This window comes from Balaenoptera ricei, chromosome 1 (assembly GCF_028023285.1).
Source record: "Balaenoptera ricei isolate mBalRic1 chromosome 1, mBalRic1.hap2, whole genome shotgun sequence".
Lineage (NCBI taxonomy): Eukaryota > Metazoa > Chordata > Mammalia > Artiodactyla > Balaenopteridae > Balaenoptera > Balaenoptera ricei.
This window is the reverse complement of record NC_082639.1, coordinates 189032414-189047741: the sequence shown is the minus strand read 5'-3', so window position 1 is coordinate 189047741 and position 15328 is coordinate 189032414. Positions and strand designations below refer to the sequence as shown.

Genomic DNA, 15328 nt, shown 5'->3' with positions numbered 1-15328 from the left:
CATATTTAAAGCAGTAATGGCTAAGAACTTTCCTAACCTGGGGAGAGATTTGGACCTCCAGTTCATGAGGTTAATAGGTCACCCAAAAATTTAAATCCAAAGTGATCTTCTCCAAGACACATTATAATAAAATGGTCTAAGATCAAAGACAAAGAATTTTAAAAACAGAAAGAGAAAAAGATTTCTCTCATGAAAGGACTATCAGCAGAGTTTTCAGCGGAGGCCTCGCAGTCTAGGAGAGAATGGAATGATATATTCAAAGTGCTGAAAGAGACCACCAACCAAGAATGCAGTTGATCCCCTGAATGACGTGGGGGTTAGAGGGACTGACCCCCCCCACACCATGCAGTAGAAAACTTGCGTATAACTTTACAGTCGGCTCCCCTCATCTGCCGTTCCACAGATTATGTAGTACTGTAGTATGTATTTATTGAAGAACATCCATGCATAAGTGGATCTGCACAGTTCAAACTTGTGTTGTTCAAGGGTCAACTGTACTATACCCAGCAAAGTCATCCTTCAGAAATAAAGGTGAGATAAAGACTTTCCCAAGCAAATGAAGGCTGAGGTGGTTCCTCACCACTATACCTGCCTTACAAGAAATGTTGAAAGGACTTCTTCAACCTGAAATGAAAGGATGCTAACTATGAAAACATACGAAAAGAAACAACACACTGGTAAAGGCAAATATGTAGTCAAATTCAGAATGCTCTGATGCTGTAATGTGGTGGTGTGTTAACCACTTAACTCTTAATATAAAAGTTGAAGGACAAAAGTATTAAAATTAATAGTTATAGCAACAATTTGTTAGATACACAATATAAAAAGATGTAAAGTGTGACATCAAAAACATAAAATGTGTGTAGGAGTAATAAAAGGGTAGAGTTTTTGTATGTGATCAAAGTTAAGTTGTGATGAGGTTAAAATAACTGCTGTGTCTCTAAGATTTTTCAAGTAAGCCTCAGGGTAACCACAAAACAAAAATCTATAGTAGATACACACAAGATAAAGAGAAGGGAGTCAAAGTATATACCATTATGGAAAATGATGAATTCACAAAGGAAGACAGCAAGAAAGGAACTACAAAACAGAGAACAATGAGCAAGTATTTGCTTGATTATTTAGGTGTTCTGATGTAGTATACATATATACTTACGATGATTATAGTCTCTTGATGAATTGACCCCTTTATTATTATATAATGACCTTGTCTTGTTACAGTTTTTGACTTAGTCTATTTTACCCAATATAGTGATCTCTCTCTCTATATATATGTATATATAAATGTAAATCTGCTCTCTTTTGGTTTTCATTTGTTTGCATGGAATAACTTTTTCCACTGGTTCACTTTGAGCCTGTGTGTGTCTTTGAGTGGAAGTGAGTATCTTGTAGGCAGCATATAGTTGGGTCTTATTTTCTTATCTATTCAGTCACTTTATGCCTTTTAATTACTTCAGATGTAAACAGACTCAATTCTCCAATAGACTGAATTCTCCAATGAAAAGGCATACAGTGACTGAATTGATAAGAAAATAAGACCCAACTATATGCTGCCTACAAATACCCTGTTAGGTCAAAGGGACCTAACAGACATATACAGAACATTCCATCTAACAGCAGCAGAATATACATTCTTCTCAAGCACACATGGAACATTCTCCAGAATAGACCATATGTTAGGTTACAAAATAAGTCTCAGTAAATTTTAAAAGTTTGAAAGTACCTTTTCCAACCACAGTGGTATGAAGCTATAAATCAGTAACAAGAGGAAAACTGGAAAATTCACAAATAAGTGGAAATCAAACAACACACTCCTGAACAACCAATGGGTTGGAGATTAAATCAAAAGGGAAATAAAAAAATATATTGAAGCAAATGAAAATGGAAATATACCAAAACTGATGGGATGCAGCAAAAGTTGTGCTAAGAGAGAAGTTTATGGCAATAAATATCTACATTAAGAAAAAAGAAAGATCCCGAACAACCTAACTTTATACCTCAAGGAACTAGAAAAAGAACAAACTAAGCCCAAAGTTAGCAGAAGGTAAGAGATGACAAAGATTAGAGCAGAAATATGTTAAATAGAGAATAGAAAAACAATAGAAAAGATAAAACAGATAATAATCTTATCTTTTGAAAAGATAAACAAAATTGACAAATCAGATTTATCAAGAAGAAAGGAGAAAGTACTCAAAATTATAAATGAAAAAGGAGACTTGACAACTGATACCACAGAAATACAAGGATAATAAGACACTACTAGGAACAACTATATGCCTACAAATTTGACAACCTAGAAAAACAAGAAATGTATATATTTAACCATTCAAAAAAATATAACCTACCATGTCTGAATCATGAAGAAATAGAAAATCTGAACAGACCAATAATAAGTAAGGAGATTGAATTAGTAATCAAAAACCTCCCAACAAAGAAAACCTAAGACCAGATGGCTTCATGGGTAAATTCTACCAAATATTTGAAGGAGAAGTTAGTGCCAGTTTTTATTATACTCTTCCAAGAAATTGAAGAGCAGGGAACACTCCCAAACTAATTTTATAAGACCAATATTACCTTGATATTAAGCCAGATGAGGATACTAAAAGAAAGAAACCTACAAGTGCCAATAACCGTAATGAATATAGGTGCAAAAAATCTCAACAGAATACTAGCAAACCAAATTCAACAACACATTAAGAGGACCATACACTATGATCAAGTAAGATTTATTCATGGATACACAGGTGGTTCAACATACACGAATTGATAAATATGATACATCATATTAAAAGAATGAAAGATACAATTTTTATGGTCATCTCAGTAGATCAGAAAAAGCATTGGATAAAGTTCAGTATCCTTTTGTGAAAACTCTCAACAAATTGGATATAGAAGGAACGTACCTCAACATAATAAAAGCCACACGACAGTCCTACAACTGGTATCATGCACAACAGTGAAAGGTTGAAAGCATCCCCTCTAAGATCAGGAAGAAGACAAGAGAGCCTGCTCTTATTCAGCATAGTGCTAGAAGTCCTACCCAGAGCAGTTGGGCAAGGAAAAGAAAGTCATCTTAATGACTTAAGGAAAGAAAGAAGTAAAAATGTTTGCTGATGACATGATCTTGTATATAGAAAATCCTAAATACTCCACCAAAAAACTGTTATAACTAATAAGTTCAGTAAAGTTTCAGGATACAAAATCAACATACAAAAATAAGTTACAATTCTGTACCATAACAATTACCTGAAAAATAAATAAATAATCTTATTTACGATAGCATCAAAAACAATAAAACACTTAGGAATAAATTTAACCAAGGAAATGAAAGATTCATGCAGTGAAAACTATAAGACAAGTGATGAAAGAAATTGAAGAAGACACAAATAAGTGGGAAGATATCCCATGGTCGTGGATTGGAAGAATTAATATTGTTAAAATGTCCATACCAACCAGAGTCATCTGTATATTCAATATAATATTCATCAAAATTCCAATGGCCTGGTGGCGCAGTGGTTGAGAATCTGCCTGCCAGTGCAGGGGACACGGGTTCGAGCCCTGGTCTGGGAAGATCCCACATGCCGCGGAGCAGCTGGGCCCATGAGCCACAACTACTGAGCCTGTGCATCTGGAGCCTGTGCTCCGCAACAAGAGAGGCCGCGATAGTGAGAGGCCCGCGCACCGCGATGAAGAGTGGCCCCTGCTTGACACAACTAGAGAAAGCCCTCACACAGAAACGAAGACCCAACACAGCCATAAATAAATAAAAATAAAAATAAAATGTTTAAAAAAAAAAAACTGTGTGGTACTGGCAGAAAAACAGACACAGAGACCAATGGAACAGAATCCAGAGCTCAGAAGTAAACCCCGCATGTATGATTGAGCAATATTTGGCAAGGGAGCCAAGAATACTCAATGTGGAAAGGATAGTCTCTTCAATAAATAGTGTTGGGAAAACTGGATATCCACATGCAAATGAATGAAATTGGACCTGTATCTTACAGAAGTCACAAAAATTAACTTGAAATGGATGAAGGACTTCAACATAAAATGTGAAAGTATAAAAATCCTAGAAGAAAACATAAATGGTAAGTTCCTTGACATCACTGTTGGCAATTATTTTTTGGACATGATACCAAAAGCACAAGCAACAAAAGCAAAAATAAGTGGGACTATATCAAACTAAAAAGCTCTGCACAGCAAAAGAAAATGAAAAGGCAGCCTATAGTATGGGAGAAAATATTTGCAAACCATATATCTGATAAGGGGTTAATACCCAAAATATAAAGAACTCATACAATAGCAACAAACCAAATAATCCAGTTAAAAAATTGGCAGAGGGCTTAAAGAGACATTTTTCCAAAGAAAAGATAACAGCCACCAACAACTACATGAAAAGGTTCTCAACATCACTAATTATCATGGAAATGCAAATCAAACCATAATGAGATATTATCTCACACCTGTCAAAATGGCTGTTATAAAGACAAGATAACAAATGCTGGCCAGGATGTGGAGGAGAGGAAACCCTGTTTCATTATTGGTGGAAATGTAAATTGGTGCAGCCACTACGGAAGACAGTATGGAGGTTCCTCAAAAAATTAAAAATAGAGCCACCATGTGACCCAGCAATCCCACTTCTGGGTATTTATCCTGTGAAGATGAAATCACTATCTTGAAGAGATATCTGCACTCCCATGTTCATTGCAGTATTATTCTCAATAGTCAAGATACGCAAACAACCTAAATGTCCATCAGTGAATGAATGGTTAAAGAGAATGTGGTGTATATGTAGCATGGAGTGTTATTCCACCCTAGAAAGAAGGAAGGCTACCTTGCCATTTGCAACAGCATAGGTGGACCTTGAGGACATATGCTCCATGAAGTAAGTCAGAGAAAGACAAGTACTATATGATCTCACTCATATGTGAAATCTAAAAACATTGGACTCAAAGAATCGGAGTAGGATGGTGGTTGCCAGGGGCTGAGGGGTGGCAGGAGATGTTGGTTCAAGGGTACAAACTTTCAGTTGTAAGATGAGTAGGCCCCAGGGATCTAATGTCCAGCGTGGTGACTATAGTTCACAAATACTATATTGTGTATTTGAAAGTTGCTTTGAGAGTAGGGCTTTAATGTTCCCACCATACCAATGATAATGAAAACGACAAGTTGGTAACTATGTGTGGTAAAGGATGTGTTAATTAACCTTATTGTGGTAAAGATTTCACAATCTGTACGTTTATCAAATCATCTCGTACACCTTAAGCTGACAGAGTGTTATATGTCAAATATAATTCAGTAAAGCTGGAAAAATTGTAATTTTAACTGTAGTTATCTAATTCCATGGTTTTCTGGGGTTTTTTTTTTTTTCCCCACATAATATATATGTGGAAAATGAGATATATATGGTAAGCTTGGGTAAACAGGTAAGACTGTTCTTTCAGATAATTCCAGAGAGAGCGGGGAGGAGTGGAAGGCAGGGAAGAGAGGAGGGAAACTGATTTGATGCTTTTCAGTACCTACCTCTGATCACAGACAGAAAGCATTGTTATGTATGGGAATAGGACCGGAACTTCGGCTGCCTAACTTCATAATTACAAATGTTCCATTTATTTATTTTACTTTATTTTTCAGTCCTACAGTCTTCAGATATAGGCAGTAGATTTTCTACTGAAAATACACTGTTTTAAAGTGCATTAGCATGACTTGGTATAACATTTAGTACTAATGGATTTTACAGAAAAAAATAAAACCACTTCTCTTTTTTAGCTTTAGATCAGCAGTTCACATCCGTCACCACTCTTTTGTTGAGGCTCTCTTTCCATCACACATGACTGACAGAAACCTCAGCCCTGGCTGCATCTAGCAGTTCTCTCCTGCACCTTGGCCCTTGGACGATGGCGGGGAGATACCACATTGTTGCCCTTAAGCACTAGGCTGGACACCCACCAAACTGAGTGCTCAGCGGTGCCTGAAACAGTTGTTTCACACCTCCTCGAGCCCCCCAACAACTTCCCTCCTAGGAGGGAGCTTTGCTCCTACTATACACACAAAATACTCAGGAAGTTTTGCACAAAACTCTTAACTTTGTGCCCCAGATTCTAAAATCTCCTTGGATTCATATCACCTCTCCTCTTTTCTCGTTCCTATAACAATGGGAAAATATTCTTCAGTTTCTATCCAAGGCTCATCTCATTGTCTTCATCAGGATGCCCTCTTCTTGCCTCCTCAGGGGTGTACGTCTCTTCTTCTCTGGCTCTCCGCTGCCTCACTAACTCCCATGATCACCTACACACGTTCAGGTCTGCGCCAGTATAAAGGAAACAGAAATGACAAACAGACTTGTCTGGCTTCACCTCTTTCCTCCTATCTTTACTTTCTTCTCCCTTGTACCGTCTCTTAAGTACGTTGCCCACATACACGGTGCCTCTCTTTCCTCGTACTCCATGATCTTCTTCATTGGCCTTCTGCTTCCCATCCTGCCACGGGAGCTCATTTTACTGTGTGTGGCTTATGCTTTACACACACTTACCGTTTTTTGAGCCATCACCTTGCTTAATGTTCTGCCACATTTGTTTGAGAATCTTTTGGATACACTCTCTTCCCTTGACTTTCATAAACACACGCTCTAACTGTATTCTCCACACGCTTCTGGTGTTCCTTCTCCCTTGGTTTAGTGGCTTCCTCTGATACCTTGGGTACATCTTCAGCTCTGTAGTCTGTCCCCTGTCTCTCCAGCTTCATCCCGTGACATTCTCTCTCTCCTACTCTGCATTCTAGATATAGTACTTCTTTTTTTATTTCAGTTTCCAAATGTTTTCTGCTTTCTTTTAATCTCTAAGACTTAGTGCATATTGTTTCTCCATTCCGGAATGTTCTCCTCTGCCCACTTTATAGCCCAAATCATCCTTTGCTTGTCTAACTAGTGGCTTTCTAAATTAGATTGGCTTTCCTTGCGCTGTCCGGTAGTATCCTGTCCTTTTAGTATAACACTCATTAAATTTTACTGAGCTATAGGTTTAGATGCCGTCCTTTTCTATACATTGTAGAGACCTATTTTGTTTAGTTCACCATTATATCTCCGTAGGTGGAAGATTTTCTTTAATGATTCCTGCTCATTTATATTCAAGAGGCATCACCATTCTTTTGTTAGGAACATTTTTTGAAATTATTAAGCCAGTGAATTTTCAAGTTGAGTTCAAGCGTTCCTGCAGGATACCTTGTTTGCACAAAAACTAGGTAGCTGTGTGACATTTTTCTCCATGTATGCTATATGGCTTTGGAGGGCAGGGACTTTTCCTGTTTCTTTAGCGTTGCATAGATTTTTGAATAAAATAAATTGAACGTAAGTGGGACAGAGAAATGTATTGATTTTGGAAATTATTTAAAATAGCTGCTCCTGGGCTTCCCTGGTGGCGCAGTGGTTGAGAGTCTGCCTGCCAATGCAGGAGACACGGGTTCGGGCCCTGGTCTGGGAGGATCCCACATGCCGCGGAGCAACTGGGCCCGTGAGCCACGATTGCTGAGCCTGCGTGTCTGGAGCCTGTGCTCCGCAACAAGAGAGGCCGCGATAGTGAGAGGCCCGCGCACCATGATGAAGAGTGGCCCCAACTTGCCACAACTAGAGAAAGCCCTCGCACAGAAACGAAGACCCAACACAGCCATAAAATAATAAATTAATTAAAAAAAAAAAATAGCTGCTCCTTAGATCTCAACTAAGAAAGTTCTAGCCTCTGACATTAACTAGCCTTATAATTAAGACATGCTTCCAGGGACTTCCCTGGTGGCGCAGTGGTTAGGAATCCGCCTGCCAGTGCAAGGGATATGGGTTCGAGCCCTGGTCTGGGAAGATCCCACATGCCACAGAGCAATGAAGCCCTTGCGCCACAACTACTGAGCCTGCACTCGAGAGCCCGCGAACCACAACTACTAAAGCCCGCACGCCTAGAGCCTGTGCTCCGCAACAGGAGAGGCCACTGCAATGAGAAGCCTGCGCACCACAACAAAGAGTAGCCCCCGCTCACCGCAACTAGAGAAAGCCCGCGCGCAGCAACGAAGACCCAACGCAGCCAAAAATAAATAAATAAATAAGTTTATTAAAAAAAAAAAAGAATATGCTCCTCATTGCGTTGGCTTCAGTTTCCTCATTTGTAAAATTGTGATTCTACAATGTAGGTGAATAAGCACTGAAGCTATAATCAAGCAAAACACTAATACTATATATTCTGCCTTTTCAAAAGTATATAGTTTCTGAACTGTGGTTTTACAAATGCATAATTTTAAATATATTCATCTATGAATTCCTGAGAATTAAGTAAATATTATTCATTTGTGTAAATTAAAGTTTTTCCTGCATTAAAAAAATAGTGTAGTTGAATCACAGTAATATTTTAAGTTATTTTAATTTTTGTTTTTAGTTACAGGCCAGAAAATGTGAAAGGTCTGGTTGCAAAGGAAAATAAAATATTACTAAATTTATCTCACTTTACATTAAAAAAAAAGCCTCAGTCAGGAATTTGGAATACTTGTGATGGTGATGCCCAAATAATACATTAAATACTCTCCTTCCAAATTTACTGATTTAATAAAAATTTGTATATTTTTCTCACTACACTGTAACATTCTTTTATTAAAATAAGAGATTAACTATATTTATGTAAAAATTAAGTTACGTGTTCTTCCTTTCATGTTTATTTGGTTTCCGGATTGTTGGTGGCAAAGTCTCTCTTTAAGATGTGGCGTCTCCTCTGAGCTACGGGTGGACACTGGACAGAAGAGAAACATGGTGTGCCCCAGTCACCACGGGCAGCGGTGACTCCTACCAGCAGTTCCCATCCTTTCACCCATAAAATCAGCAGAAAATCGACCTAGCTTTGCCAGCTCAGATCTCGCATCTGGAAAGTAATCCCCAGGGAACAGAAAATTCCGTCGTTGTGCATAAATTTGAAAATTGGATTATTACCATTTTTTTCAGAGCTCTTTTGTTTCTTCCTCTGCAGTCCTTGTGAAGAGTTGCTGCCAACATGTGTCAGATAAGGGGTAAACCTAACCACACAGGCAGTAACTAAGTTAATCCATTTCAGATATGGATGCACATGATTATAATACATTTTTGGGTGCTGAAGTGTAACACGCATTTAATGAAAAGAAAAGAAATAGGGTATGTTCCACTATGTGACTAAACCGATATTTGCTGTTTTCATGTATTCACTTGTTCATCCTCTGTGAAAGAACAGACCAGACGGTACAGAAAAAAACTGCGTAGTGTAAGGGATGAAGGAAAGTGAGGGAGGAAAACATAATTAGGTAAATGCTGCAAACAGCAGGGCAAACTGTTAGGGCTATCCAGCAAGACAAATGTCCTGGTTTTAAGGTATAAGTGTAAGGAATCTGTCACATTTTCTCAAATGGTAACTGTAAAATTGAGGTTGTTTAAAAGGGATATTTAAAATATTCACATTGAAACTCTCTAACTCCATTATTTATAAGAAGGGACTATTCCACATTTCTGCATGATGACTTGTTTATAGGGCCATTAGTTATTGTATTAATTTATCAAGATAACTTTTGTTTAATATTTCATGAAGAATCCATCATACACTTTTGTTTTATGAGATGCAAATCTTAATAACTACCGTTTTGGTAAAACTGCCACATAAACACACACACACATATATGTACATACATGGGCACATATATATGTTTTCCAACATAATTTCTACAGGACATTAACGTTTCAGTATTTTTAGGTGATCTATACATGTCACAGTCATTTTAGAAATGTACACATTTTGTTTTACATGAAGGCATAATCATTTAATATTAGCTCCATAAATTAGTAATGCATTATCCTTATGTAAGATGTTTTAAATGATTTTTATGTTAATTTATGTAGAAACTTTTTATTCCTTAGTAAAAAGGTTAATTGTAGAAAGTATGCTTCCTTTTTTTTTTTTTAAGTTAAAATATTTGAAAAAAAATGTTTTTGAGCTTAATAAGTAATACAGCAAGAGAAGCCAGCTCATGCTCAAAATGTTGCTAGGTAATTACTGAGTTTTGGAATTAAATAGTTGAAATTATGCATACTTGGACTGTATTTTTTAAAAAGCAATATGGTATAGTGGAAATAATGAGATTGAGCCATAATTTTTTACTGACTGGGTACATAAAGTGGTATTTTTGATATTTTGATCCTGTCTTGTCGGTTGTGCTTGTTACTTATATTGGGCTTTCAAAGGCTTTCGGAAGTAATATTATCCTTTGTACAGTATCCTTTTAAAGCACATTTGCAGTATTCAGAAGTATGTTATTGACAGAATTAAAAAATACATATGCAACCAAAATATTTTTTAGTGTTAATTAAAAAGACTTCTTTTTATTATGCTAAGTAGAAGAGAAATATTGTGAAGAAATAACGAAAATGAAAACCAGTGCAAATATTTATAAAACAACATTGATTTTTATATGTGAATAACTGGATATAATATATTAGAAAAATATCTCTGAAATACCCCAGGAAATGTCAATTGTATTTTTTTAATTTTTTTAAAATTATTTATTTATTTTTGTCAATTGTATTGTAAACAAGCTTGATGCCTTATGCCTACCAACTTATCTGTTGTTTTTTGGTTTTTTTTTTAACTTTTGGGTTTATTTATTTATTTATGGCTGTGTTGGGTCTTCGTTTCTGTGTGAGGGCTTTCTCTAGTTGCGGCAAGCGGGGGCCACTCTTCATCGCGGTGCACGGGCCTCTCACTGTCGCGGCCTCTCTTGTTGCGGAGCACAGGCTCCAGATGCACAGGCTCAGTAGTTGTGGCTCACGGGCCCAGTTGCTCCGCGGCATGTGGGATCTTCCCAGACCAGGGCTCGAACCCGTGTCCCCTGCATTGGCAGGCAGATTCTCAACCACTGTGCCACCAGGGAAGCCTTATCTATTGTTTTAAAAGCTGATTTATGGAGTTGCAAATATGGGACTTCCAAAGTGAACCTTGATATAAAACAAACATTATTACTGAGTTTATACACTTTTATTGAGGATTTTATTTTCTTTTTCATTTTCTAAATTGAAGTATAGTCGAAGTACAATAAATGTAAGTTACAGGTGTACAGCATAGTGATTCACAATTTTTAATGGTTATATTCCATTTACAGTTACTACAAAATACTGGCCATATTCCACGTGTTGTACGATATATCCTTGTAGCTTATTTATTTTGTACATAATAGTTTGTACCTCTTAATCCCCTACCCCTATTTTGCCCCTCCCCTTCCTTCTCCCCACTGGTAACTAATTTGTTCTCTACATCTGTGAGTCTGTTTATTTTTTGTTATATTCACTAGTTTATTTTTTTAGATTCCACATATAAGTGATATCATACAGTACTTGTCTTTCTCTGACGTATTTTGCTTAGCATAATACCCTCCAAGTCCATCCATGTTGTTGCAAATAACAAAATTTCATTCCTTTTTTATGGCTGAGTAGTATTCCATTGTGTGTCTGTGTGTGTGTGTGTGTATGTGTATGTGTGTGTGTATACACATACATACTGCATCTTCTTTATCCATTCATCTGTCAGTGGACACTTAGGTTGCTTCCATATCTTGGTAATTGTAAATAATGCTGCTGTGAACATTGGGGTTCATGTATCTTTTCGAATTAGTGTTTACATTTTTTTTCGGATATATATCCAGGAGTGGAATTGCTGGATCATATGGTAGTTCTTCTACTTTTAGTTTTTTGAGGAACCTCCATACTGTTTTCCACAGTGGTTGCACCAATTTACATTCCCATCAATAGTGTAGGAGGGCTCCCTTTTCTCCACATCCTTGCTGACAATTTGCTATTTGTGTTCTTTTTGATGATAGTCATTCTGACAGGTGTGAGGTGATATCTCATTGTGGTTTTAGTTTGCATTTCTCTGATGATAATGATGTTCAGCATCTTTTCATGGGCCTGTTCACCATATGCATGTCCTCTTTGGAAAAATGTCTTTTAGGATTTTAAATGGAAATTTAAGATGTTGTATTTTAGTCTAGTTTCTGAGGGCTGTAATATATTTGATTACATATTTACCACATTTATATTTTTCTTTTCAAATTAAAACCAGTATATTAAGTGGAGTTAAATCTGAAAACTTATATTTCAGAATCTTAAAATCTAAGGTATATAAATAAAAAATGAGTTGCTAAAAGAAATAATATTTTTAATAATCTGACCAAGTTATTCATTTTATTATTCCTGTTCCAAAGGTCATTAAAACCCTTAAACTATCAAAATATTTAATTTTGAACCTCATCAACTGTAAATATTTAAAGAAAAAATTTAAAATTATTAAAAAAAGTAGCTTCGACAATTTTAAGAGTATTTGAACAAGACTGTTGCTACAAATGTGTTATTTTCTCTGTTTAAAGCTCTGTGTCAATTATTTACAGATCCGGAGGTATTGTGGAAGTTCCCAGAGGACTTTGCAGACCAGGTTGGAACCACATAATTTTTAAAAAGCATTTAAAATTGGAGCATTAATGATTATTACTACTGTTACTACTACTACTATGACTACTACATATGAATTGCTTTAAGTATTTTCTCTTGATCAGCTCTGAGAATAAAAAGCCATGTGTGCAGAATACATGGAAAATGTTTTGAAGTTACCAGGTAGATGCGTGATGAAGAGGCCCTTTCATGAAGCTATTAGGAAGTGAATGTTTACAGTTTCAGCATGTTTTTATGCTCTTTTAATGTGTCTGTGGAATATATATTTGGAAACAAACATTTCCCCATCAGAAAACTTGATGATGTGGTACTTTGAGGGATATCCTTCTGTAAGTAAGACAGTAAGAAGTAGTAACTGCTATAACTAAGAGGTCAGTTCTACACTTGTTACAGTAATGTTCGAATCATTAACATACAAAAGTTGAATTGACGTTATTTTCTTATTTTAAAATAATTCTTATCTATGGCTTTGTTTTCTTAAAAGAAAATGGGAGACTTGGAAATGAATTTACTGCATTTGTATTTTAATTATAATATTCTCTAGTTCCTTAAGTATTTTGTATAGCCAAAACTATGAATTATTTTGACATAATGTATGTAAATTTTAAAAATCTGTATAATATATATTATGGATTTATCATTTTGAAGTGAATTACATGGTTAACCGTACAGATTTAAATTTTTATATAAACAAGTACTCCTTCTGGAAATCTGATTAGCAGGTTCCTTTTTTTTGTCTACAAAGAAATGGGGTAAAACAATCTTGTCACTTAAAAGTATAAAATTATAACACTACAAGCTTAACCATAAGTTAAGTTCACAGGTACGATTCTCATAATTTACCAAAATGAAAGCTGATAAAAGTATTCATTTTAAAGCAGTTCATTCAGAGATATACAGACACATGTGATTTTGATGTGGAAGAATAATTTTCTACATGTGAAAATCAGTATAGAAGATTAGGAAATGTCACTGAAAAAGTGAGTTAAATGAGCATGTTAAATATTAATTAGATCTAGTGCAGGCCTTGACTGTTTTTTCACATAAAAAGAGAGCACATACTCTTAATTTGTTTTTAGCCCCTTGGAGAAAGAATAGATTTATAAGTATCTTAAGTATATAAAATAAGTCCCCACAGTGAAGACATGATTTGTACATATGAGGCTTAGTTGGGTTTGTTCCCCAGTGATGGGACGTTAGGTTAGACACTTGTTGACTAATGTTACTGTTTTGAAATATCAATACTATTCCTCTCTTGGTCTTTCTAGTTCTCTCTGGTCTAACCTCCTGTCCAGATTCTTTTTTTTTTTTTTTCTTTTCTAACTTCTACCTCTTAAACTGCCCCTGAGAATTCCTAGGGTATCTGATGGCTCCTAACTTTGGGTTCACATAAGGGTGATAGTGTACTTGTCGAGTTCAGCTACAGGAAATTTTTCAGTGAGACCGGTTATTGCTGTTCCTCTTTGTGACAGATAAACTGGTGCTAGGAATGTTTTAGCTGTTGCTTTGTCTCCCAGATTTGTGAGGTCAGTGGAACATTAATAAGTGCTCACATACTTAGTAAAACATAAAAGCATTTGACCATGTAATGGTGATGAGCATTCATAACCCCCAGGATTCCAGGGCATAGCAGTTCTTACAGAAAAGGTTAGAGCTGAAAGGAGCTTTAGATACCATTTTGTCTAACTACTTCAGTTTATATTTAAAGAAACAAAACTTCATATGGGAATCCAGCCAAGGGCCTTGAAGAATGGTTTTGCTATATGCTTTTTGGTGAATATTCTGAGTACTACAGATGACACAAGTACTCTGTGTGTATTTCTCATCCTTCTTATCTTTTACTGCTTTCCTATACTAATTGTCTACTTCTTCCTAAACAGCCTTTTCACTGGATCTGAGACTGCTTCAGTAAGAATAATTCTTAATCTGTCCTTATTTAGCTCTTAACATGTACTAGGCACTGTGCTAGGTGCTTATGTGCACAACTGATTTTATCTTCAAATTCTCCCAGTACTGCTAGGAGATAGTATCAGCCCTGAAACTGAGACTTAAGTAAGAAACTTGCCTGATAACACACTGCTTAGAAGAGGCAGAGCTAGCTGAGACTTGAGGGCAAGTTGGTCTAACTCAGAAGCATGTGTTATTAGCAAGGAAGCTGTATTATTCTTTTTGCTTGGAATGCTGACCCAAACCCTACTCACTTATTTTAACTCTTTTAGAAAAAGTTTATTATAAGTTTTTCCCCCAGTATCTTTATAATTTGAAAGCAGTGTGTTGTTTAATCCAAAGAAATGATACCAATCTGTTTAGTCCTTTAGTTCTACCACATACAGCTCTTGGTCCATCATAGGCATTGGCTTATTATATACTTCTTTGCATGTGTTTTCCTTCTTTTGGCAATAGAAGAACCAATGGGACAACCCAAATCGCATTTCAGGAGTTGTAATTAATTTTTGTTGTTGTTGTTGTTCTTTGTACAGTGGAGAATTTTGTGTAGGAGAGTAGGAGCTGAAGCTATAAACATAAACTGGGCTGAGTCTTGGCAACAATGAAAGGCCTTGCTAAAGAGTTGGTCCTTCAAATGAACTTGAGGAGAGTGTGATATAACAAGATAAGTCTGTTAGGAATATTGATTTGGAAAAGATCTCAGTATATTGGTTGTGGGAGAAACTGGAGGCAAGGAAGTGAGTTGGCTTTGCAGTAGTGCCGCTGAGGAGGAGGAAGGATCTGAAAGAGTTGGTTACATGAGGAATGAAGCAGAGGGTGAGTGTGTCAACCTGAAACAAATAGACTGCCAGATGTTTCTACAGCAAAGGTGGGTTTATTCGGGATCAG

At 36.3% G+C, this 15328-nt stretch overlaps 1 protein-coding gene across 6 annotated transcripts in view; it reads left to right on the top strand.

Annotated features, from left to right (window-relative positions):
* The window catches only part of DENND1B (DENN domain containing 1B), a 255425-nt gene that overhangs the window by 55284 nt on the left and 184813 nt on the right, over positions 1-15328 (top strand). For all 6 annotated transcript variants that reach the window (XM_059942960.1, XM_059942934.1, XM_059942952.1 and 3 more), the window contains one exon: positions 12433-12476. In XM_059942960.1, the coding sequence (XP_059798943.1) occupies positions 12433-12476 (44 nt within the window). The remainder of the gene's footprint in view (positions 1-12432; positions 12477-15328) is intronic.